The 25,966-nt window shown below is 46.4% G+C and overlaps 1 protein-coding gene across 2 annotated transcripts in view; it reads left to right on the top strand.

Annotated features, from left to right (window-relative positions):
- The first annotated feature begins 723 nt into the window (after positions 1-723).
- CTHRC1 (collagen triple helix repeat containing 1) overlaps positions 724-25,966 on the top strand; it is a 94,830-nt gene continuing 69,587 nt past the window's right edge. Inside the window, exon 1 of one of the 2 annotated variants that reach the window (XM_075316222.1) lies at positions 724-803. In XM_075316222.1, coding sequence (XP_075172337.1) covers positions 780-803 — 24 coding nt within the window. In that variant the 5' untranslated portion in view covers positions 724-779. Of the gene's footprint in view, positions 804-16,254; positions 16,509-25,966 lie in introns of those variants that run through there. The other variant, XM_075316219.1, reaches the window with a different exon arrangement.

The raw sequence follows: 25,966 nt of genomic DNA, 5'->3' as shown, positions 1-25,966 counted from the left end.
AGGATTAGAAAAACATGGCTGCTCGTTTCAAAAAACAGTGCCACCCCTGGCCACAGGTTGTGTGGGGTATTACACCTTAGCCCCATTTCCTTTTAATAGAACTGAGCTGATCTATCAGACGTGTGTGTCGCTGTTTCTGGAAAAAAAACATGTTTTTATAGTCTTTGACAACCTCAAAAAAGATAAAGTAATATCACTCCGTAAATTTAGCTCCGAGGTGCCACACAGAGATAATGTATGGCAAATTGAGGACAACTGCGTCAGTCCATTGTACCACATAAGCAAAACTTTATAAAATACCATGAAAAACACAAAGCATGGCGCAGAATTGTATGGACTAGGTCTTTTTGTTGTGTTAGGGTAAGGACAGTCTGTATATCATGGTAATGCTCCGTGACATGATGTTTGGGAGAGCGCTGCCCGAGCTGCTAAACACGGGGCGTTTACTGTGAAGTGACTTATTGTTGGAGTGTATGGAAGGAGAGTGTCAGCCCTCGGTAACACTGGCGCAGGATGAATGTGCCGATTGCAGCATTGTTTTCCTGTATACACAGTTACGTTCCTGTTACCACGGCTCCATTGTGAGGACACCACTCCGTTTCTTTTCATCTCGCTCCTTTTCAGAGAGCGCACAAACCTGTTCCTCCATTGTCCTGCAATGAATGTGGGAGCAATAACTACACAATGACCTCATAAGGACCGGTAAGAAGGTAAACAGTGAGACAAGTGGAGAAATAGCTTCACGCATGGTGTAAGAAAACAAGGAAGAATTCTAAAGCATGACCTCAACCACGAGGTATAAGGTAATAATAATAATTTTATTCATTTATATAGCGCTATTAATTCCACAGCGCTTTACATACATTGGCAACACTGTCCCCATTGGGGCTCACAATCTAGAGTCCCTATCTGTAAGTCTTTGGATTGTGGGAGGAAACCGGAGTATCCGGAGGAAACCCACACAAACACGGGGAGAACATACAAACTCCTTGCAGATGGTGTCCTTGGTGGGATTTGAACTCAGGACCCCAGCGCTGCAAGACTGCAGTGCTAACCACTGAGCCACCGTGCCACCCTGGCCAAAACCATACTGGCTGCAACTGGAGGACTGACACATCCGCACATTACACGGATATATTATTACTGTCAGTAAGTAACATGTAATGTTTCATGATCCTGTCCAAATAAAAGGCGGCAAAAAAATAACACTTCAGAAAAACAAAAAGTGTTATAAATGCTTCACAAAATTAAAAACTCCCTCCAAAAAAAGAGTTTCCATTGCAAAAATTCTTTGTTTTTGACTGCCTCAAAAAAAACAAAAACAACTTGTGCGCATAAGACATCTCTAAAAGGGAATATGTCAGCAGGTTTTTGCTTTCTTGTTTGAGAGCAGCGTGATGTAGGTAAAGAGATCCTGAATCCAATGATGTATCACTTAGATTACTGGCTGCAGCCATTCTGACACAAGCAGAATTTTTAGCTTTAGCCATGTAGCACAGCTGAGAGAGCTGTCCTGAACACACCCGGCTCGCTATAGACATTGTACCTTGACAGTGAGGTGCCAATCAGAGGTGGGGGCGTGCCGGACTTTCGTGCGCATGACATTGTAGTCTGAGCAATGATAAGTATTCAGTTGTTTAACCCTAGAACGCGCAACCATAGAAATCTACAATAGAAAACAAGTAACCTAGCAGGCCTGCGAGGCCCCAGGTATGCTTTCTAGGGTTAAACAAACATAGCAAATAAACAACAGATGGACTGTGACAAGACAGACATCCCTGAATTCTCTGTGTTAACCCTTGCAGAATGCTGTCCTCGGCTTACATAGCAGCCAGATGGACTTGTCACTTGTTTTAGTGAGTTTGAATACATCAAGCTGTTAAAATGTTAAAGAAATCCTTCAAAGCCTGAATGTATATGCACAGCAAGTCGTTTTTTTCCATAGAAATGCAAATGTTCATTCTTTTGCATGTTCTGTATGGAAAATATGTTGTGTGCACATTTCCTAAAGGGTAACTAACTTTAAGCAATTTTTTAAATATTTTACAGGCACTTTTAGGCTATGTTCACATGTTGCGTTTTTGCTGCGGTTTTTTATTTATTGTTTTCAGCATATTTTTGAGTATGCAAGTTAAAAGCTGCTTTTTATGGGAGGAATGGGAGGCAGATGTGCAGTACCTGGCCGCGGCCACTATCAGAAGACGGAGCAGCTTCGAAACTGAGCATTTCCGGCTGCATGTTGCTGCCACCGGGACCGAGAACAGATGATTAGCGGAGGTGCAGGATGTTGGACCCTGGCCGATCAGACATTGATGACCTATCCTAAGGCGGGCTTTGCACGTAGCGACATCGCAAGCCGATGCTGCGATGTCGCACGCGATAGTCCCCGCCCCCGTCGCAGGTACGATATCGTGTGATAGCTGGCGTAGCGAAAATTATCGCTACGCCAGCTTCACACGCACTCACCTGCCCTGCGACCGTCGCTGTGGCCGGCGACCCGCCTCCTTCCTAAGGGGGCGGGTCGTGCGGCGTCATAGCGACGTCACACGGCAGGCGGCCAATAGCGGCGGAGATAGGCAGGATGTAAACATCCCGCCCACCTCCTTCCTTCCGCATATCCTACGGAAGCCGCAGTGAGGCCGGTAGGAGATGTTCCTCGCTCCTGCGGCTTCACACACAGCGATGTGTGCTGTCGCAGGAGCGAGGAACAACATCGGACCGTCGCGTCAGCGTAATTAGGGATTACGCCGACGCTGCACCGATGATACGATTACGACGATTTTGCGCTCGTTAATCGTATCATCTAGGCTTTACACAGTACGATGTCGCACCTGCGATGTTGTAATGTGCAAAGCCCGCCTAAGGATATACCTTCAATGTTAAAGTAGTGGACAACCCCTTTAAAGGGTTATTCCCATCTCTAAGATCCTATTCTAATATGTAGTAGGTATAATAATATTATCAAATACCAGTTAGAAATGTAGTATAGTTCTCCTGATTAACTATATCTCTTACCTCATGTGCAGGGCATTGCAGGACCTTAGTATCTATGGTCATGACCAGTTAGTTGCTAGTGGTCGTAACCATGGATACCTAAGGTCCTGCAATGCCCTGCACATGAGGTAAGCGACAGATTGAATCAGAAGAACTATACTACATTTCTATTTGGAGGTATTTTTTTTTTTTTATTATTATTATTATTATTATTATTACACCTACTACATATTGCGATAGGATCTTGGAGATAGGAATACCCCTTTAATTTTCTATATGACTTTTTGTTTATCTTTTTTTTTTTGCCTGATCTTTATAATTTTTAGTGGTGTTTATCATATGGGTTATGGTACAGGTCTTCTTTTTTTACATCAGTTTTTACATAATTCAGCATTTTCCATGGACAAATATATTTCCGTTACCTTTTCAAATTTTATTTAGAATTTTTTTTTTCCTTTTTTTTGTCCTTCAAATCGGCCCCATAAAGTAATATTGTTTTACAATTAGCCCTATATAGTAATTATGGCCTCAATCCTATAATAATGTCCCCAACCCTGTAATAATGATTTCCATCCTGTAATAATATTTCCAATCCTGTAATAATGGTCACCAAAATAAAAAAATGCCTATATCAATCCAGTGAAAAGAGGAAAAGTGGAATTACTCTTTCGTAGGTGGCCAGATGCATGATTTCATTGTATGTTATCTGATAGGGATGTGGTTTTATGGATAAGTTTTGTATTACAACTTCTATAAAAGAAAAATAACTGTAGAGTACAGGCAACATAAATGTAAGCCCTATCATTACTGTCTACCCCACCCATCTATTCAATCCCTAAAGAAATGCATGACATGTCTCTTCGAAAAGTGAAATACTCTCTGTATTGATCCCTAATAATTTAATAAAAAAAGATCTGATTTAAAAAAAAATAATCAGACCGGATTTCAGTGTATTTCAGCACTTTTCAGGAAAGAAAAGACAGTTGGAATATATCTAATATATAAAGCTGAGTGTATGTATGTTTGTGTGTGTGTATGTGTGTGTGTGTGTGTGTGTGTGTGTATGTATGTCCGCTAAAGGAATCCGCACTGTCGCATTTACAAACACGAAATTTTGCACAGACGCCTGTGACTCAGGGAATGTCATAGACTATGTTTTGACCTGAAAATTAAACCCCGCGCTTTACAGTTACTCTCCAAAAAACCTGCCTCCATTAAAGTGTTTAATAGAAGAATCCGCTGTCGTGGAAACACATATGCGGCTATCATGCGGCCGCTGAAGCACGTCCTTGACATATATATTGAAAACCAGAGAACCAAAGGACTAAACGTGCATAAGAAGATCATAATAAATTCAAATCACAACCTTAATTGATGCATATAAAAGACAATTTTATTGTACAATATATAAAAACAGGTTGGATTTCCAAAAATATATAAATGTATACAGTATTTTATAGAACATAGGGAAAATGAGGACAGGAAAATGTAGCACATTCACCCATGCATGTAAAGTAAGACAGGCTGAAGATAAAGCACCCCATGGGACTAAGGTAAATCATGTATCAAGGTAACATACCATGGGAAAAGACAGGGTAAGCCAGTTTGGCTGGATAGATGGAAGTTCAGAAGTGAAACAGCAAAAAGTCTCCAGATCTAAGTAGCAGGAATCTCCCTATATCATGTCGTATATTGGTGGCTGCATCAGTGTATGCCAACACAAATATATCCGGAGCATTTCACAGCTAATATATATTCAGCCAAATACTGCTTACCCATGAGTCAGACTATGCCAACAGAATCATACAGCGTGTGCCCCTACGCGTCTCGCCTCAAGCTTCATAAGGGGGAGTGAACAAAAAAGAATGCCAGTAAAGGGTGCCTAGAAAGGTGGAGTTTTTGAATCAAGCCATGAGTGCTGATAGGTCAAAGAACATGTCAGTCTTGTTCAGGTCACGGCGCACGTGTCCACAGCCCTACCCCCGGGTCGCACCACATCCGGCTCTCCAGCGGTGACGCAAGGTGTCAGCGTTAAGGAGGCCATCGGGAGCGAACGCAAGGGGGAGGAGAGTGGAGGCGCGCGCCCTGAACATCACCATCAGATGTGAAAGACAAGAGCGCGAGTGTGCGCATGCGCACTACGCAACACCCGCAGCTCAAGCTGTGAAAACAAGGGAGGAAACATACGGAGAATAGGGAAAGATAAGATAGAAGGGGGAGAAGCATGTAATTGGTGAGGATTAATACATATGGGTCGCACACAGCAGATCATTCTGGCGTATACATACATGTATACATACAAAGGGTACATACATGATACATATTCATGTGTTGGATCATTAAAATCTACACATATATGCATACATCCCTCAGAATGCATGTGTACAAAAAACCCTGCATCCATAGAACTAGTAAAAATAGTAAGAGAGATAAAAAGATCCCCGTGTCCCCTCAAATATACCACTGTACCCATACACACATCAATGAACCCGACAAAGGTTGCCCATACAATGGGACACATGTGCACATCTGTATAATCCATTGCATTATAAACAGTAGAATCATATATTGCAAAGAAGTTGGCCAAAAATATGCCAGTAAAAAATGACTCACTGTGTCCCTAAGTCAAAGTACAGACCATATATTTCAACCTCCATACCATAACAACAATGGCCAGGCAACCAGTGCCAGCCACACTCAGTATTTCAAAAAGAAGGCGAAAAAAAGGAGGGGAGGGGAGGGGGGGGGGAAGGTGAAAAGAGGACCGCTGTTCGAGTCATATCCAGGGGGATCGATATCGTGCCAAAGTCAGAGAAAAGGAGAAAACCAAAATAAGAGGGGAAATGAAAACTAATGTATATGCATTATAAACAAGGGACCACACATAAAAGGGAGAACATGTAAGCAAGATATGTATATGCACGCATGTACACCTGCATGCACTGATATCCGAAACAAGAAAAAGGAAAAATCATATACATATCATCCGGTGACAGCAAGGCATGTTAATTGTAACCCCACAGCTTGTACGCCGATGTTGACACTCTTGGCGCTGGATAATGACCGAACATCATGTATGTTGGGAAAGAACTTGGCTTGATTCCAAGGATAAACAATTGGTGAAACGAGAGACCACTCACATGGCAAACTGTAATGAAAAGGACCTATAAAAATCCAAAAGAGAAACAATTAAAAACAGTGCACACAAAAGAAAACAAACATGAAGGGAAGGAATAGAATAAAAACACCGGTTACAAATAGAGACAGCAAATATCCGATTAATAGAAATATAAACAGCTACAGAGAGCTCATCCGCCATATAAAGGCCTGAGGGCATATAAACATACCCCGACGAAAGGGACGCGAGTGGACAATGAATCTCTATAAAAAGGGTGAGAAACTAAGCTTCTCATTTAGTCCTTTAGGTGAGACTGTATCAAGTCGCACGATCCACTCGCATTCACGTTTCGCCAGGGCCTTCTTATAATCACCACCTCGTATTCCTAAATGTATGACATCGATCCCCATGAACTTAAGTTCATCAGGATTGCAGCCATGGTGCGTTTTAAAATGGCGGGGAATAGTCTTTAAAAGATGAATATTTGTTTCTTCACGGGCCGCCATAATGTCCCCAACATGCTCTCTAATACGTCTACGGAACTCACGTGATGTGAGTCCAACGTAAATGAGGTGGCATGTACATCTGGCATAGTATATGACATTCGAGGTACGGCAAGAGATATAGTGTCTCACCTCGAATGTCCTACCCCCATCCGATGACATGAAAGTGTCAGCCCGTGTCATGTTACGACATGCTAGACATGACCCGCTGGGAAACGAACCAAAGTTAGTCCTTGGTATGCCAAAGAGAGACTGAGTTTTAGGTGTATAATGACTATGTACCAGGTGATCTTTTAAATTTTTCCCCCTTCTTGCCGTCATTAGGGGTACATCTGAAACTTTGGGACCCAGTACATTGTCCGTTTTTAAGATATTCCAGTGTCTCTTTAACACTTCTCTGATGTCGTCCCATTGATTGTTAAAGGTTGTAATGAACCTAGTCAGCCCTTCTTCTTTATCCTTCTTCTTACCCCCAATCTACAATTCCGGCCTCCTGGCGTTTTTAGCCCGATTATATCCTTTTTTAATGGTGCGGTGTGAGTATCCTCGCTCCCGGAATCTAGCTCTAAGATCCGTGGCTTGTTTTTCAAAATATTGCTCTGTCGAGCAGATCCTTCGGGCGCGAAGATACTGTCCTACAGGTATGGCTCGTATCGTGGAGGCCTGGTGATTGGAGGTAGCGTGGAGCAAAGCATTAGTCGAGGTCTCCTTTCTGAACATGTCGGCTTGTAGCGAACGGTCCGGATGCACAATCAGTTTCACGTCCAGGAAATCAATCTCCATAGCATGGCATTTATGGGTAATTTTAATGCCGTACTGATTCTGATTGAGGGAGCAGATGTAATTTTCCAACTCAATTGAGGTCCCCCCCCCCACAGAATCAGCACGTCATCAATATATCTTATCCACAATTGGACGGGGGCATCAGCCTGCGCGTCACCTCCAAACACCTCCCTCTCCCAGTACCCCAGGAAGAGGTTAGCGTAGGAGGGCGCACAGGCCGCCCCCATCGCGGTCCCCCGTCTCTGTAAGAAGAATTTATCCCTGAACGTGAAAAAATTGTGTGTCACCGCTGGAGAGCCGGATGTGGTGCGACCCGGGGGTAGGGCTGTGGACACGTGTGCCGTGACCTGAACAAGACTGACATGTTCTTTGACCTATCAGCACTCATGGCTTGATTCAAAAACTCCACCTTTCTAGGCACCCTTTACTGGCATTCTTTTTTGTTCACTCCCCCTTATGAAGCTTGAGGCGAGACGCGTAGGGGCACACGCTGTATGATTCTGTTGGCATAGTCTGACTCATGGGTAAGCAGTATTTGGCTGAATATATATTAGCTGTGAAATGCTCCGGATATATTTGTGTTGGCATACACTGATGCAGCCACCAATATACGACATGATATAGGGAGATTCCTGCTACTTAAGCTGGTGTCACACTAAACGACAGCGACAACGACGTCGCTGTTACGTCACCATTTTCGGTGACGTAACAGCGACCTTGTAAGTCGCTGTTATGATCGCTGCTTAGCTGTCAAACACAGCAGAAGCAGCGATCATAAGGTCGCTGTGCTACATGTTCAGAGAGCAGGGAGCCGCGCTTAGCGCTGGCTCCTTGCTCTCCTGCAGCACACATCGGGTTAATTAACCCGATGTGTGCTGCAGCTACATGTCACAGTTCAGAGAGCAGGGAGCCGCGCTTAGCGCTGGCTCCTTGCTCTCCTGCAGCACACATCGGGTTAATTAACCCGATGTGTGCTGCAGCTACATGTCACAGTTCAGAGAGCAGGGAGCCGCGCTTAGCGCTGGCTCCTTGCTCTCCTGCAGCACACATCGGGTTAATTAACCCGATGTGTGCTGCAGCTACATGTCACAGTGCAGGAGCCGGCACTGGCAGCAAGAGCGGAGGCTGGTAACCAGCGTAAACATCGGGTAACCAGGGAAAGGTCTTCCCTTGGTTACCTGATGTTTACGCTGGTTACAGCTTACCGCAGCTGCCAGTGCCGGCTCCTGATCGCTTCATTTCGTCGCTCTCTCGCTGTCACACACAGCGATGTGTGTGTCACAGCGGGAGAGTGACGACCAAAAAATGAAGCTGGACATTCAGCAACGACCGGCGACCTCACAGCAGGGGCCAGGTCGTTGCTGGATGTCACACACAGCGACAGCGACGGGACGTCGCTGCAACGTCACAGAAAATGGTGACGTAGCAGCGACGTCGTTGTCGTCGTCGTTATGTGTGACACCAGCTTTAGATCTGGAGACTTTTTGCTGTTTCACTTCTGAACTTCCATCTATCCAGCCAGACTGGCTTACCCTGTCTTTTCCCATGGTATGTTACCTTGATACATGATTTACCTTAGTCCCATGGGGTGCTTTATCTTCAGCCTGTCTTACTTTACATGCATGGGTGAATGTGCTACATTTTCCTGTCCTCATTTTCCCTATGTTCTATAAAATACTGTATACATTTATATATTTTTGGAAATCCAACCTGTTTTTATATATTGTACAATAAAATTGTCTTTTATATGCATCAATTAAGGTTGTGATTTGAATTTATTATGATCTTCTTATGCACGTTTAGTCCTTTGGTTCTCTGGTCTCCATTAAAGTGAATGGAGGTGGGCGCTATAGGCTATTAATAGGAGCTGTGATTGGTTGCTATAGGAACAAAATAAATTGTTAGTGTAAGAAGTTTATGTGTGAAGTAATAAGGTGTCAGTGGGGAGACGGATAGAGACAGACAAAAAGAAACAAAGACAGAGAAACAGAGAGAGGGAGACAGGGAAAGAGAGACAGACAGGGAAAAAGACAGAGAGAGACAGACAATCAAAGAGACACACAGAGGCAGACAGACACAGACAGACAGGAAAAGAGACAGGCAGACAGAAAAAGAGACAAACAGAGAGACAGACAGAAAGGGAAAGAGACAAGGACAGAGACAAGGAAAGAGACAGGGAAAGAGATAAAAGCAGGGAAAGAGACAGAGACAAGGAAAAAGACAGTGAAAGAAACAGACAAGGAAAGCGACAGGGAAAGAGACAGACACAGATAGAGACAGACTGACAGACATGGATAGAGACAGACACACAGACAGAGACAGATAGGGAAAGGGATAAACAGACACAAAGAGACAGACACAGAGACAGAAAGAGACAGACAGACAGGAACAGACAGACAGACAGAAACAGACAAGCAGACAGAAGTTTGGACACATCTTCTCATCTCTAGAACAACTGTTAAGAGGAGACTTTGTGCAGCAGGCCATGGTAAAATGGCTGTTAGGAAACCACTGCTAAGGGCAGGCAACAAGCAGAAGACACTTGTTTGGGCTAAAGAACACAAGGAATGGACATTAGACCAGTGGAAATCTGTGCTTTGGTCTGATGAGTCCAAATTTGAGATCTTTTTATCCAACCACCGTGTCTTTGTAGAAAAGGTGAACGGCTGGACTCTACATTGTGACACTGTTGGGGATTTATTCAAAAATGAAGTCATACTGAACCAGCATGGCTACCACAGCATCTTGCAGCGGCATGCTATTCCATCCGGTTTGCGTTTAGTTGGACCATCATTTATTTTTCAACAGGACAATGACCCCAAACACACCTCCAGGCTGTGTAAGGGCTATTTGACTAAGAAGGAGAGTGATGGGGTGCTACGCCAGATGACGTGGCCTCCACAGTCACCAGACCTGAACCCAATCGAGATGGTTTGGGGTGAACTGGTCTGCAGAGTGAAGGCAAAAGTGCCAAGAAGTGCTAAGCATCGCTGGGAACTCCTTCAAGACTGTTGGAAAACCATTTCCGGTGACTACCTCTTGAAGCTCATCAACAGAATGCCAAGAGGGTGCAAAGTAGTAATGAAAGCAAAAGGTGGCTACTTTGAAGAACCTAGAATATAAGACATATTTTCGGTTGTTTCACACTTTTTTAAGTATTTCATTCCACATGTTTTACTTCATAGTTTTGATGCCTTCAATGTGAATCTACAATTTTCAGAGTCCTGAAAATAAAGAAAACTCTTTGAATGAGAAGGTGTATCCAAACTTTTGGTCTGTACTGTATAGGTCTGTATAGGAGCTGCAGACACTACAGGAGAAATCTGATGCTGTACACTCAGGGAAAATGAACGTGCCAGTTCTGAATAAGTGATCCTGTCTGGAGGTATAGTAAATGCTTTGTAAATAATTGCAACATGTAATATCCACTCCTGTACTCGCTGCTTCAGCCTCTATCGCGGGGTGGCGCTGCACCTTGCGGACGATACAGGGTAACAATGCCGGAGTTCTGTTTAGCAGTCTGGGACCTGTGGTGCTATCCTGGTAGAGAGCTAGAGGGCTAATTCTTCACATGGCTTTCACATTATCTCCCTGTTGTGAGCCCTGGCCGGAGCTTTACACTGTATACACCCATATCTTCTCTGCTAAAAATGCCAGTTATAGGTTATACCTGACCCTAGTCCTGTCCCTATACTACTGCTGCTGCCCCGAAAACTGTTTGTTACATAGTTGCTGACCTTTTTGACCTTTGTTCCGTCTGATGATTTTGACCTCTCTGATTTTTATACCCTTTTCTGTTAGCTCTCTTCACAGACCAGCTACTTCTCTGTGAACCCAAACCAAGAAAATCCAAGAAAAATCCAGCAATCCCAAATGACAAAAAATTCCAAAACTTATTTCACATTTTAAAATTCGATGGTTAGGACTCCATTAAAAGGGAAACAGTTGACGCGTTTCGGCTCCAACAGATTATTACTCATCTGGATCTGTTGGATCCGAAACGCGTCATCTGTTTCCTTTTTAATGGAGTTCTAACCATGGAATTTTAAAATGTGAAATAAAGTTTTGGAATTTTTTATTGTTTGGGATTGCTGGATTTTTCTTGGATTTTTTTGGATTGCTTCTTCTGGTGACCAGCTGGACTCTGATCCCTGCATCCCCTTTTCTATACCAGGAATTGCAGATTGTGGTGGAGTGGCTGATAAGTATTTTTTTGTTTGTTTTCTGTGAACTCAAGCCAGGGGGCCTTGTGTGAGTCTAGATTACAGGGGTTAAAGGGTGAAGGCCAGGGTTCCTCGGGGACCTACTAGATGAAGTGGCTGTCCACGAAAGCCTTATTAAAGTGGTTTTCCACTAGTGGGACAACCCCTTCTTATTCCTCATGTTTGGCCTCATTAAAATAAAAAAGGCAATGCTCACCCCCTGTGTCGGTGCCACACCCTTGGTGCTAACGCATTTCTGGGGCTCAAATGAGGTTGTGACGTCTCGAAGCCCCGCACCCAATTACCGCTGCCCGCTGTCTTCTTTCTCCCTAACTTCGTATGTATGAGTAATTAACAAGACGTGAGAGCTGTGGCTGTCTGCCCACTTCATTAAAATGGGAGACTCAAGAGCCCTCCTCTCACGTTAATGGGAGTCTCAGCAGACAGACGCCAAAAATCAGAAACTTAATTATAGAATCATAAAAAAGATGCTCTAAACAATCAAACAAAAAAACAGCGCCAGACTTGTCCATGGATTGTGTCTGGTATCACAGTAGTCCCAACCACTTACAAGGAACCTGTCATGTGTTAAACAGCTATTAACCCTCAGATATAGTGTTAATCTGCAGGTTAATAGTGTATGAAACCTGCCTGGTGCCTGCACATTGAACCCTGCTGTCGGGAGGAAAAGAGCATTAATCCTCCCAGCAGCGTTCCGTTTTCAGTCACAGGGACGACGTCGGTGCGGGGTCAATCACCGCTCTGCGTATAGAGAGCAGCAGCTGTAACCGCCTTCCGCACTGACTGACCGAAGGGTCTAATGCTGAGTAGCTGCCAGTCAGTGCAGGGGGGCGGTTACAGCCAGTGATCTCCATACACAGAGCGGTGACTGAACCCACTTTGGCACCACACCCGTGACTGAACCCGCATGGAAGTATTAGGCTCTGTGCGCACTAGTGCATTTTGCCCGCGGATTTGCCGCGGAAATTTCTTGAGAAATGTCTGCAATCTTTGTGCAGACATTTCCCAGCAAATTCTATGAGAAAAAAAATAGCTGTGCGCACTGTGCGGATTTTTCTCAAGAAATTTCCTTGAGAAGAATTTCTCGAGAAAATTTCTTGAGAAAATGAGCATGTCAATTCTTTTCTGCAGGTACCCAGCGGATTTCGGCAATACAGCCTGCAAAATCCGCAGGGAACCAGCCGCGGGAAAATCGCGGCAAATTCGCGGCAAATCCACATGCGGATTTGGTGCGGATTTTTTCCGGAGGTCCGGAAATCTTTCACTCCCAGAAGTTTCTCAAGAAATTTTCTTGAGAAACTTCACATTTCTAGTGCGCACAAAGCCTTAAAACTCAATGTGCAGGCACCTAGCAGGTTTCAAACAGTAGTAACCTACAGATTAACCCTATATCTGCAGTTTGATAATGTTTTACAAGTGACAGGTTCCCTTTAATTAAGGAAACTTTTTTTTTGGAATCCTGGACAACCTTTTGAAACTGATATTTAAAAAACGTGAAAATGATATTCATATATATGATTTGTCGCTGAATAAAACCGTTCTTCCTCCATATGAGCGTTCAATATCCTGCCTTTGCCTCGTGACAGATGTTCTCGTGCTGTGCGGAGATGTGAGATATAATGCAACACATCCCATGGACATCTGCCATGTATCAGGAACTTCTCCCATTGGTTCCACTATATAACATGCACTGTAAAAAAATATCTATTTTCTGAAGAAACAGATGTAATTCAAAGGAAAAAAAACGACTTCTAGTATACACAACAGATTTCAGCAATTCACACATGTTCCCAGATCTGGTTTTCCAGCCTTTTGGTCATCAAAGGAGTTATCAGGACTTCCGCTCCTTACATGATAGTCTCCTGCTGCATTAATCCATATATTTCCATGCTTGTAAAAGACAGTTTACATAGGTCCCATTCAAGTTAATGTAACTTAGTTTTGACTGGTCCACCAGAGTGAGAGGGCTCAGTCATGCTCCATCATTAATACAGGAACCATTGAAGGGAAATTTAGAAAGTTTGTTAGAATTGTTGAAAAATGCGGAATTCTGGCAAATGTAAGTATTTATCTCTCATCTGTCTACCAATGCATAGGTACCAACCGCACAGGTACTGTCAATTCATGGGTAGGGTTTGTTTCAGTTTTGGACCAGGACACCACATGTGTCAGAGACAATCCCAGCAGAGTTGAGACTGTTGTCATACAGGCATGAGAAGAACTAAGTACACTCTCAGTCAATGCCATAGTTTTACTTATCAGGAATCAAGGAAAATTATTGTCTTTAGATCATCTTAAAATTCGGTAAATCAAGTGAAAAATTACAGTGTCATCAGGGTCGTATGTAAGGGGGGATGTAGGGGTCAAGTGACTTCTTACATGTCTTACAGCTGCATTTGCTGACCCCAAAGTCGGATTCGGCCATGACTGCAGTATTGTAGAGGCTTCACTAAGTACCTCAATTTACCTCCCCTTCAGGTCCACAACCACCCCATACCCGGATCCCCTTCCACAAACGACAGACTCTGTCTGTCTCTTTCCATGTCTGTCTTTCTCTGTCTCTCTGTCTGTCTCTTTCCCTGTCTGGCTGTCTCTTTCCCTGTCTGTCTCTCTGTCTGTCTCTTTCACTGTTTGGCTGTCTCTTTCCCTGTCTGTCTCTCTGTCTGTCTTTTTCCCTGTCTGCCTGTGTCTTTCCCTGTCTATCTGTGTCTGTCTGCCTCTGTCTGTCTCTTTGACTGTATGTCTCTCTCTGTCTCTTTCTGTCTCTACCCGTCTCCCCACCGACATCTTATTACCTCACACATATGCTTCTTATACTAACAATTTATTTTGTTCCTATAGCAACCAATGACAGCACCTATTAATAACCTAATAGCTCGCAGCTCCATTGACTTTAACGGAGACGAGGCAGGATTTTTGGAGAGTAACTGTAAAGCGCGGGGTTAAATTTTCCCATTCAAACATAGTCTATGACATTCCCTGAGTCTGTTTGTCTGTCTCTGTGTGTCTCTGTCTCTGTGTGTCTGTCTCTGTCTGTGTCTGTCTTTCTCTGTCTGTCGGTCTGTCTGTTTGTCTGTCTCTGTCCATCTGTCTCTGTCCGTTGTTTTCCACCAATTGGCACAATAGAGGGTTTCATTGCGTAGAACATGGCTACTTTACTATACCTAGACACTACTTCTATGCCTATAGCTGCCACCGTTCTCAAGTTAATGGCGGTGGACAGGATATGGGTGGACACACTGTATACAGCATTTTACAACACTGTATATAAGTGCTCAGGCCACTCTGTATAACGTTAAAAACACCTTTATTATCCTCACTTAGGGAGCGGTACAGTCAAATGGACCTCACTGGTCTTAGTCCGGCATCTCTTCTCTTTTTGTGATTGCCGTCCTTCTTCCCTGCTCCATATGGATGACCGTCCTACGTCTTCCACACAGAGGACTCCATTGCGCTCCAGCGCATGTGCCCTTCTGTCTGCTGCAGGCAACACATGTACTGTAATGCGCAGGCGCTAGGAAACGTCAAAGAACACTCATGCATGCGCACTACAATGCTTTGCTCTGCCCTCAGCAGGGCAGAGAGAAATGCAAGTGTGCTGGAGCGCTATGGAGGCCTCTGTGTGGATGACATACGATGTGTCATCCACACAGAGCTAGGAAGGAAGACGGTAATGGACGTAGGAGAGGTGGTGCCAAACTAAGACCAGAGATGCCCATCAGACCGTATCACCCCGCGTGTAAGTATAATAAATCATGTTTTTGTCTTATACAGTGCGGACTGGACTCTTATATGCAGAATTCTAGAATACTGTATATAAGGGCTGACTGGTGGTGGTCGCAGTTTATAGGGGACAAATCTGGTGATGGGTTCACTTTAAGCACATGTCTTGTTGGGTGTCACACAACCGGAAAAGGTGAGCGTACCTCTTTCTCTTTCATTCACTTTTTACCAGATAAGACCCTATTTTGCGCCTTAGTGTTCGTCCATGTTCCGTCTTGTGTCCCTTGGGAAACCCTGGACTAGTTAAAAGAAGTGACATGCTCATTCTTCTGGCGGCTACTACTCAAAAGATTTCAGCTCACTATACTACAAAATATAGAGTGAAAGACGCTGGCGACAGAAACGTCTGTAAAACCGCTGTCGAAGCCTTAAGGAACTTCACCGCCGGCGTTTTCCTAAAAGAGCTTTACCTGGTTCCAGGAGGTCCCTTCTCACTTATAACGCAGTTATCGGAGGTGAGCGCCTACAATTTGTTTGTTACCACCACCAGTATGATCATCTCTATATAGATTGTCTCCTGCCTCCTACAGCGCCACCGTCTTGCTCTTTTTTTCCTCTTCGCCATTGAGTGTTCGTTGATGGGTTAGATTACATATTGAGTCGTAGCTGTTTTTACAAATATATACATGGTACTTCAGTCATCTCTTTACAAGAAAGTTTGCTTTGAACCTTTATGAAAAAAAAACAAAACTTTTAGATGTATTTCTTTTGGGGGAAGCAATGCTATTTAATGACAATACAAGGTTTGTTGGTCCTCAGTATTTCATGCGTTCTCTGTGGTGAGAAATTAAGATTCAGGAGTTGAAAATTCCTCTTTCCCCCCAGGGACCGGCCAGTCAGAGATGTAATAACACAGTCCTTCAGTAGAAGCAGACAGTGTGTGATTCAGCTGCAGCCCTCACTACCTCCATTCACTGCTGCACACTTCTTATCCCGCTCCTGCAAAACTTCCCTTTCTTCTTTCCATCTTCTTCCAAGATGTTATCACTTTGGGCTGCTCTTCTGGTCACATCATGTCTTCTCCTTCCTTCTGAATCGGAGCCTGACAACCAAAAGGTGAAGCAAAGAACATTGCGACAAAAAGACCTGGACATCATAGACAGAGTGAGTTAAACCTTCCTAAATATCCCCCCTACCCACCCTAACTTCACAATCTAGCCCAGCCTTTCCTTGTAGGATGTATTTTTTCTTGGAGGACCTTAGAAAGTTCTAATAAAATAGTTGACCAGACAATAGATCCAATGTCCTCAATGCATGGTATGTCTTCATTGTATCTGGTATGATGTGGCCATGATTGATACACATTGTGCACGTGTACTATGTGATATGTGGGTGGAGGACGTGTCTTAAGTAGATGCAGATGTTTTTGCTGGTTCTTTACAATTTCTAGAAGGTTTTTCACTACTTAGTATATTTCCGAATTTCTATGCATTTGCTGGTTCGACCAACCAGTAACATTTTATCTTATGTGTTTATAAAGTTGAGATTGTGTATATTTTTATCTAAAATGTTTCCATTTCTGCATATTTGGACTTTTCACATGTACTATATTCAGTGCTTACGATTACTGTCTCTGAAACCTCCTTCACATGTCTGTGTCTCTGGTACATGTAGTGTCCATTTTCACACGTATAGGAGACATGTTCACACACATAGAATAAAATATGCGTTGATTTTCACACCGATCATGCGTATAAGTGATCCACAAGGAGACATGTCCATTTGTTAGTGTCAGCATGGATGGCAAGGGCCTATGGAAGTCTATGGCTCCGTGAAAAACACGTACAGGACATGGATGAGAACCAGGGCACGACTGGACCAGGGCACAACGGGGTGCGTGGTATGTGGACCCTTGGTACAGGGTACGGGGTGGACGGGCTACGTGGACCCTAGGTCAGGGAGTAGCTTCAGGCAACCTGACAATTTACCCGATGAGAACGGAGCCTTCAAGATCCGCTCTCCACCCGCTCCAAAATCGGGGTACTAGCGCAACAAGGGGGATAGGACTTTCCACTAAAAACGGTCCAGAAAATCCCAAGCGTGAACCCTGAGAGCAAGCTCCCACACTTTGCCATAGTGGGGAGCGGGACCCAGCAAGTTCCATGCTACCGGGACCAACAGAGAAGTAAACTTAGTGCCAGGAGGCAGGTCACGGATCACCAGGCAGCACCATTGGGGACGGGACCCGAACTAAGCTCCCCTCAGCAGCAGCGGTATCCAGAACTTTGGTTTATCCGGTTGTCGGTGTCAGCTTAATGTACTGCGTGAGTATGAAAGTGACCCCTTTGCACCCAACTGCACTCCCCCACCATCACCAAGCCCCGGGGTATCCCCCCTACCCGTGGAGGGTCATAATACCTGGCTGCCCTATTCCATCAGCCCCGGGTACTCCCAACTGCAGTGGTGGTACTCCTAATTACCACATACCATGGGTGGCGTCACGAACGCTAATACATCTCCCTGTAAATACCCCCTTCATTTGAGTGGCCGCACGACCCCCGGGCCCGGAGACCCCTCGAGCCACCGTGGATCCGGATCCGAGCAGCTCGGCTGCTGGCATGGGGGCGGTACACACTGACCAGAATTAAATGCATTCAAGTTTTTATTAGCAAAAGATGTGAAAGATGATAGAGATAGTGTAATGCCAATCACTACTTACGGGTAGTATGGAGTGAAGAGTAGTCAGGAAAACCAAGGTCTGGTAACGGGAGAACAAGTATGAGCACAAGTAGTAAACAGAGGCATAGTCAGGTCACAATCCGAGAGCACGTAATAGCTTCAGGGAGAAATCAAAGACGTGGTTAGGTAACGGTCCGAGGTCAAAAGGCAGGAGGTCACGACAGGTACAGGGAGCGGTCAGAGAGGAGTCCAATAAAAGTCCGGGGTCAGAAAACAAAGATCAGAACACTAAGGGGTGCTTTACACGCTGCGACATCGCTGCCGATATATCGTCGGGGTCACGACGTTAGTGACACACATCCGGCGCCGGTAGCGACATCGCAGCGTGTGACACAAATGAGCGACGATCAACGAGCGCAAAAACGTGCAAAATCGTTGCTCGTTGACACGTCGTTCATTTCCATAATATCGGTGCTGCTGCAGATACGATGTTGTTTGTCGTTCCTGCGGCAGCACACATCGCTATGTGTGACGCCGCTGGAACGACAAACATCTCCTTACCTGCATCCACGGGAAAAGGAGGAAGGATGGAGGTGGGCGGCATGTTCCGGTCGCTCATCTCCTCCCCTCCTTTTCTATTGGGCGGCGGTTCAGTGACGCTGCTGTGACGCTGAACGAACCGCCCCCTTAGAAAGGAGGCAGTTCGCCGGTCACAGCGACGTCGCAGAGCAGGTATGTGCATGTGACGCTGCCGTAGCGATAATGTTCGCTACGGCAGCGATCACCACATATCGGCCACGCGACATGGGCGGGTGCAATCGCGCTCGACATCGCTAGCAAATGCTAGCGGTGTTGCAGCGTGTAAAGCACCCCTTACACTGAGCATGCTCAGTAAAGAAGAATAAGCCATTACCAGGATGGTGGAACACCTGAGAAATCAGTCAAAACATGGAATCCTGTGCCATCAATCAGGCTGCTAGCTCAGTAACTCAGAAAAGTACAGCAGAGCATCTCCAAAGGCAAGATGCTCTGCACAGAGGAATCGTGACAAACACAGCTTTAACTCACAACACATCTTTTGTGGGTTTTGTGTTGCTTTTGGCAATGTTTACCTGGGAGCTCGCAGTGACTTCTTTGTATATATCATGGGTATGATTTTTCATAGAAGCAGTTCCAGAATTGTGCTCTTAGAACTGCTTCTTTATACAAAAAAAAGAAAGAGGGCCACCAACTGTGGTAAAATGCGTCTGGGCATACAAGCCGATTGTGCGTCTGTGTTTGCTAGACTGTAGCCAGGCCTAACAAGTCTCTCAGGAATCTGCATTAGTATTCAAAATGATGATGTCTATTTAACATGATGTTCCTTGATATTGCCTGCAGTCACATAGCGGGGGCTTTAAAGTGGGATTACACATTTAACATAAATATAGTGTAGTCTAAATATCTACTGAATGATTCATCTAGTGTCTGAAAATTACAAAGTCGATCCACCATGGGATGGTTTGGACTGACTAAAAAGTAAGCGGTCATAAGTACAAGGCCTAGGGGGCTGCACATGCTATGTATTCATTTATCATAATCCAGATAGAGCTGTGTACAGGTAATCATACCAGCCTCTGACCCTGTTGAGAGACAGGTCTGCTGCAACCCTAAAATATATTTTGGCTACTGTTTATTAGTGTCCTCGCAAGATAACCTAAACAATTAAATTCCTTTTTGATATCTCCAGTGTCAGAGACTCGAATTGAGAGACAGGGCGCATGCACAACCTTAGCTCCAATTATCTCCTCCTGGATCAATCTTGTGGTCAAGATAGAATCAGAGGTGAAATTGCGATACATTTTAGTGATCATGGGAGTCACTGACACTGATATAATCTATCATCTATCCAGTAACTGTCTACCTCAGAGTCATAAACTTGAATAGAGCAGCAAGCGACGCGCATGTGCGACCTGTCATTCCATTCTGTTCCTCCTGGCTGCATTCTTGTGGTCAGGGTAGAACCAGGGGCATTCCAGCCTCAACAAGATATCACCTCTCCACTGCAGGGATTCCCATACTTTGGCAGCAGTTGCAGTAAGCACAGGCATGAAGTTGCTTGGTGCAAAACAAGTAGATTTATTATAGTCCATAAATCTCCATGAAAAGGAAAGCAAACAGCTTATATGCCCAACTATCTCTCAACTCCTTTCAAAGAGTTCAACTTTAAGAGGTCTTTCACCTCTTACTTACAAACACAATTACTAGAGATGTTTTCACCTCTAGTCTCAGATACTAACCACCAGTGGCGTAACTAGAGTTTGATGGGCCCTGGTGCAAAATTTGGACCGGGGCCCCCCCCTCCACATACACCGACACTTAGGGTACACCGACACTTAGGGTACGGGATAATGACACTGACACTCGAGGTACAGGATAATGATGCTGACACTTGGCTCTTACCAATAGCACCCAGGTTTCCCACGATCTGAAATCCCTGTATCAGAACACAGCTTTCCTATGTTCTGATATCCATCTTGTCCTCGGCACCCAGCTTTCCCATGCTCTGCTATACATCATTCCCTCAGCACCCAGCTTTCCCATATCAGAGCATGGGAAAGCTGGGTGTTGAGAGATGTACAGCAGAGCATGGGAAAGCTCGGTGCTGAGGGAAAGAGCCTTTTTTCTTCAGCACAAAACATTCCCATCCCCTGATTGTATCTTTGTCCCCCCTCGTATATAGTTCTCCAAATACTATAATGGCCCCCACATAGCCTTCCATATAGTATAAAGGGTCCCACATAACCCTTCATATATTAGAATGTACCTCCATAGTCCTCCATGTATTATAATACATTTCCCATAGTCCTCCATGTATTATAATTCACCCCATAGTTATATATATATTATATTATTACATATATTATACTGCACCATTGTCCTCCACGTTTTATAATGCACCCCCATAGTCCTCCATGTATAAAAATAGACTCCATAGTCCTCCATATATTATAATGTAGCCCCCATAGTCCTATATGTATTACAATGCAGCCCCATAAACCTCCATATTGTATTATGCAGCCCCATACTCCATGTATAATGCACCCATATACCCATATAGTCCATGTATAAGGTGTCCTTCATGTTTATTATGCAGCCCCATAGACCTCCATGTACAATGCAGCCCCATAGACCTCCATGTATCATGCAACCCTATAGACCTCCATATATCATGCAGCCAGCCCCCCCAGGGCCTCAATATGTCATGCAGTAAGCCCCCCAGGGCCTCCATGAGTCATGCAGCCAGCCTCCCCACCCCAAGGACTCCATGTGTCCTGCAGCCAGGGCCCCCCAAGGACTCCACGTGTCATGCAGCCAGGGCCCCCCCAAGGACTCCATGTGTCCTGCAGCCTGCCTGCCCGTGTACTCACTGATTTATAAAAAAAAAAAAAAACAAGTACTCACCTCTCTTCTCCTTCCACTGTAGTTCTGTCCTCACCTCTACTTGTTTCACCGCTGCCCATCCTCACTTCTGTCCTCGTTCCCCCGTGGCTCTGGTCAGTGTCCTCCTGCGCTCTGTGCTCTCACCACACACAGCAGGCGCACAGGAGTGACGTCACTGCGCAGGCACGGCGGGGAAGACTGATAATGCATAGATCGGCGCCGGCCGCTCTATGCAATATCAAAGCCGAGCTCGGTGACGGGAACGCGGTAGGTGACGGGAGAGCGGTGAGTGACGGTAGCGCGGTGACGCCACTGCTGACAACAGGCACGGGGGCCCGGTGTCAGCGGCGGCAACCGGGTCATATAGCGGCCGCCGCGCTGTGTAGTCTGCGGCAGAACAGCACAGCTTCTCTCACAGAAAGGAGCTGGCTGCTGATCTGCTGGGCAGCCGTGGGCCCCTAACCTCCCGGGCCCGGTCGCAATCGCAACCGCTGCGACCGCGGTAGTTACGCCCCTGCTAACCAAGGCAGCTGACCTGCCTTAAATAATCCCATCAGAACCTGGAATGGAGGTATGGGAAAGGTCAGTCCCACCCAGATCTTTGGCAGTTCCTAAAAATCAGACCCAACATTTGAGCCCATTAAAAACACCTCTCAGTATCATATGTGTTGAAGCCTGCTTTTCCAGGTTCTACATTGCAAAGGCTAGGCTCCTTGGTGACACACTCCATCCAGGACATGTCCAGCTACCATCTTACATACCACCCCCTCTGCCCAAGTCAACCACCCAACCATGACCCCATCTCGCCAAGGCTTGACCAAGCCAATATGACGTACATGGTAGGTCTTCCTTTTCCGTGGTTGGTTTATAACTTTATAGATGCCCTCAACAACTTTTTCAACCACTTCATAGGCTCCCTGACACTTGGCGAGGATCTTGTGGGCTTTAGTACCCGCAACTTATCCCCAGTTTTGAAACAAGTGAACCGACCATACTCTCTGGATTGTGTTTTGAGGAGGCGCTCATTGGCAGGGCCTGTTACCTTGGTCTTTCAGCATAACTGATTATTGTGAGTAGAAAAATGCAGATCCTAAACTCTGATTTCTGGCTCCTGAGGAACCACATTTATCCTCCCTAATTTTCTCCGAGTATTTTTTTGACCGAAGTCCCCATGATGAGTGGTTCCAAAATTTTCTCTAGACAACTCCAGCTCATGAATAACAGTTTCAGGAGATGCTCCCTCCCCCTTGTCGCCAGACAGTATTGACAATTGAAGCTCATTGGCCACTGCATGTGATGAGGATTTTATCACTGTACCCTGATTGTCAACCAAGTTGCCAGGCAGTCCCGCATTCCCCCATAGGTCTCAAAATAAAGGACAATCATATTCAACAATTACAGGGTGTGACAACTTTTTGACCCCCTTCCCCCCCCCCCCCCCCACACACACACACATACTTTATGGGCCACAGGACACAGGACCGTCATCTGTGCCAATGTCAGCTTGGGCAACATGAAAGTTTTTGCAATCTCCATGACCACACCTGACACTTACCACCTTTCCAGGGACTGGCACATGTGGCCTTTATCAGGTTCACCAAACTCTTGGAGTCTAGAAGTTCAGTCACTTTCACCCTGTTTACAGATACCTGGCATGCCTGAGGCTCCTTGCCAGGATGAGGAATAGCACTGCAAGCAAGGTATGACAGGTAGGTACAGTGCTGCTCCATGCTATACAAGGCACAACACCTCCAAAAGATAATCTCCTGAGATGTACCCCTCAAAGCCAGCTCTGACCCCTCCCAGAACTTTGCAGACATCGCAAGTGAGAATCTGGTCTCTTCTTTTGGGCGTCAGATCCCCTTTGGGAACCACAGTGAAATGACCTTAAATACCCTTGACTCCCCAGGGAATTTTTGACTGCCAGGTACCTCTCACCAGGCCTACCAGTTCATCTGCGTTTGCGTTCTGGGAATCTTCCTGGGCCACCCAGCATTGAACCGGCCTCTTCAGTTAGTGGATGAACTAATTCTTAACACCCTCTGCATTATTTGGGCTCGGGAACAAGTCTTTGGCTGCAGCCATTTAAACACCAAGTGCAAGAGATCAAACATTTGTATTCAGGGAGGTTTGTCCTGTGATAGCCCCACTGATGCACTTGCCGTACCCTGACTGCAAGGGTTACGCTGAGCCGTAATCTCTGCCTTGAGTTTATTGTACTACTTAGTATCCTTAAGTGCCAGTTCAAAGTATGCCTTCTGAAGTTCTCCAGTCAGATATGCCGCCAGAAACTCCACCCTCTCTTCTGGAGACAACTTCTTCCAGTACACCTGTCGCGGGCGGAGGAGGGGACGCTGTGCTCTCCCACTGCTCAGGTCCGGCTGCCGCTGCTGCTGCGGCCTCTGCTGCTCGGTGGCTCGAGCGATGGGCCGGATCCCGGGGACTCGAGCGGCGCTCCTCGCCCGTGAGTGAAAAGGGGATTGGTTTTGGGGGTTTATTGTCCGTGACACCACCCACGGTTGTGGTGATTGTGTGGACACCACCGCTGCTCTGTATGGGGATCCCGGGAGCGGTGACAGGGAACAGCTTTGTTGTTATTTCTCCCCTCCGTGGGTAGGGGGTTGGTTGTCCCGGGGCCCGGTGATGGGGTAGGGATGGATGGCAGGCCAGGTGCGGGGCCTGGTGAGGTGCAGGGTCGCGGGGGCAGCGCTGTGCCGTACTCACTCAGCCTGAGACGTTGACACAGTTCTCGGTAAAACACACGGCTGGAAAGACGGTTCCCACGGACGGCTGCTGTTGCTTTTCCTCGGTAGTTGACGGTGACGGTCTCTGTCCCTGCACCTAGTGTAATGTTGGTAGCGATGGGTTCCCACCGGTAACCCGCTCCCCGGCTTGGATATAGGCCGGAGGAGCCCCTCTTTGCCCGCAGGCGCTGGCCCTGAGAAACTGGTGCCTTGGCGGTGGCAGTGTCTCTCTCCTACGGTTGGACTGTTGCCTTCAATCGGGACTTAGTTGTTGGGAGACCCGGAGGTCCCCTTCAATGACGGATTTGGAAAATTCACGGCGACTCCTAGCCTTGCCGGGATCCGAAAGGCCCCTGCCAATGTTGCTGGCTTCTCTTCGTATAGCGGTCCGGTACCGCCGGGCCACCACCCGTCCACGGTCCTTTCGGCAACCTCCAATCAGCCTCTCCTGCAGACGGTCACCGCCGTCTGCTAACCTTGCTGTCTCAGTCCGGGGCACACACCCAGACCAACCTCAGGCTTTCAACTGTCACTTTCTCTTCCACCTTAACTCCTCTCTCTTGCTCCTCTACCACTTCACTCTCACTTCAAACTCTGACTCCAACTAACTGCCTGGTTTTCCCGCCTCCAGGACTGTGAACTCCTCGGTGGGCGGAGCCAACCGCCTGGCCCACACCCTGGTGTGGACATCAGCCCCTGGAGGAAGGCAACAAGGATTTCTGGTGTAGCTTCGGTGTACCTATCCGGGGTGTAGGGTGTGATGGTGTCATTACCTGTGACCCCTGGCTTGCCCAGGGCGTCACACACCAACCTCTCAAACAACGTCAGGAATGCCTCAACGTTGTTACCCTTTTCAACGTTCCTCTAACTGTTTTCCCTGGCTGGGTATCATCACCTCGGTTAAAGGAGTTATCCGGCTTATTTTGAGTTTTTTTCATTATTACCCTATTGGGCTACATTGGGGCAGGTAAGTAGATAGAGACCACTTACCTGCCCTGCTGTCAGCCCCTCTCCCCCAGCTCAGAGTGGTCATGTGACCGCACCTGCCGCGATTTTGCTGCTTCCGGTCATTTCATGTCAACATGGGCAGGGCCATGTTGACATGCAAATCTGGAAACAGCATGTCACCTCCCTGCTGGGCTGTACAGTGCGTGGAGTCCCCGCCCCCTTCCCTGCACCCTCCCACACATTCCCCCGTACCCCGTGCTCTGCCCAGAACCTCCTCCTGCACTGCTGTGGGACCCGTGACCTTGGGGCGGGGCCTGGCGGCGGCTGCCGTGATGTCACCGCCAGCACCAGGCCCCCTGCTCAGGATTACACATTCAAATATACCGGCATCACAGATACCGGTATATTTGAAAGCGCTGATGAGAAGGAGCGTTGTGCTTCTCATCACTGCCCGGCTGTCTGTGCTCTCTTCAGCACAGCGGTGACGTCACTACTGTGCTGATATGTCCAGAGCACAGACAGCGCGCGAACGTGCAGGAGCGGCGGGGACCGAGGACGGGTGAGTATGTACTCCCTACATGTGTTCCCTATGGGGGTAGGGGGGGTCGGTACAGAGCGCCGTATGTGCGTGCAGAGCCTGATGTGTGTATGCGGTGCAGAGCCTACGGTGTGTATGCGGTGCAGAGCCTGATGTGTGTATGCGGTGCAGAGCCCGATGTGTGTATGCGGTGCAGAGCCCGATGTGTGTATGCGGTGCAGAGCCTGATGTGTGTATGCGGTGCAGAGCCCGATGTGTGTATGCGGTGCAGAGCCCGATGTGTGTATGCG

This window comes from Anomaloglossus baeobatrachus, chromosome 6 (assembly GCF_048569485.1).
Source record: "Anomaloglossus baeobatrachus isolate aAnoBae1 chromosome 6, aAnoBae1.hap1, whole genome shotgun sequence".
Classification (NCBI taxonomy): domain Eukaryota; kingdom Metazoa; phylum Chordata; class Amphibia; order Anura; family Aromobatidae; genus Anomaloglossus; species Anomaloglossus baeobatrachus.
This window is presented reverse-complemented; position numbering and strand designations above follow the sequence as displayed.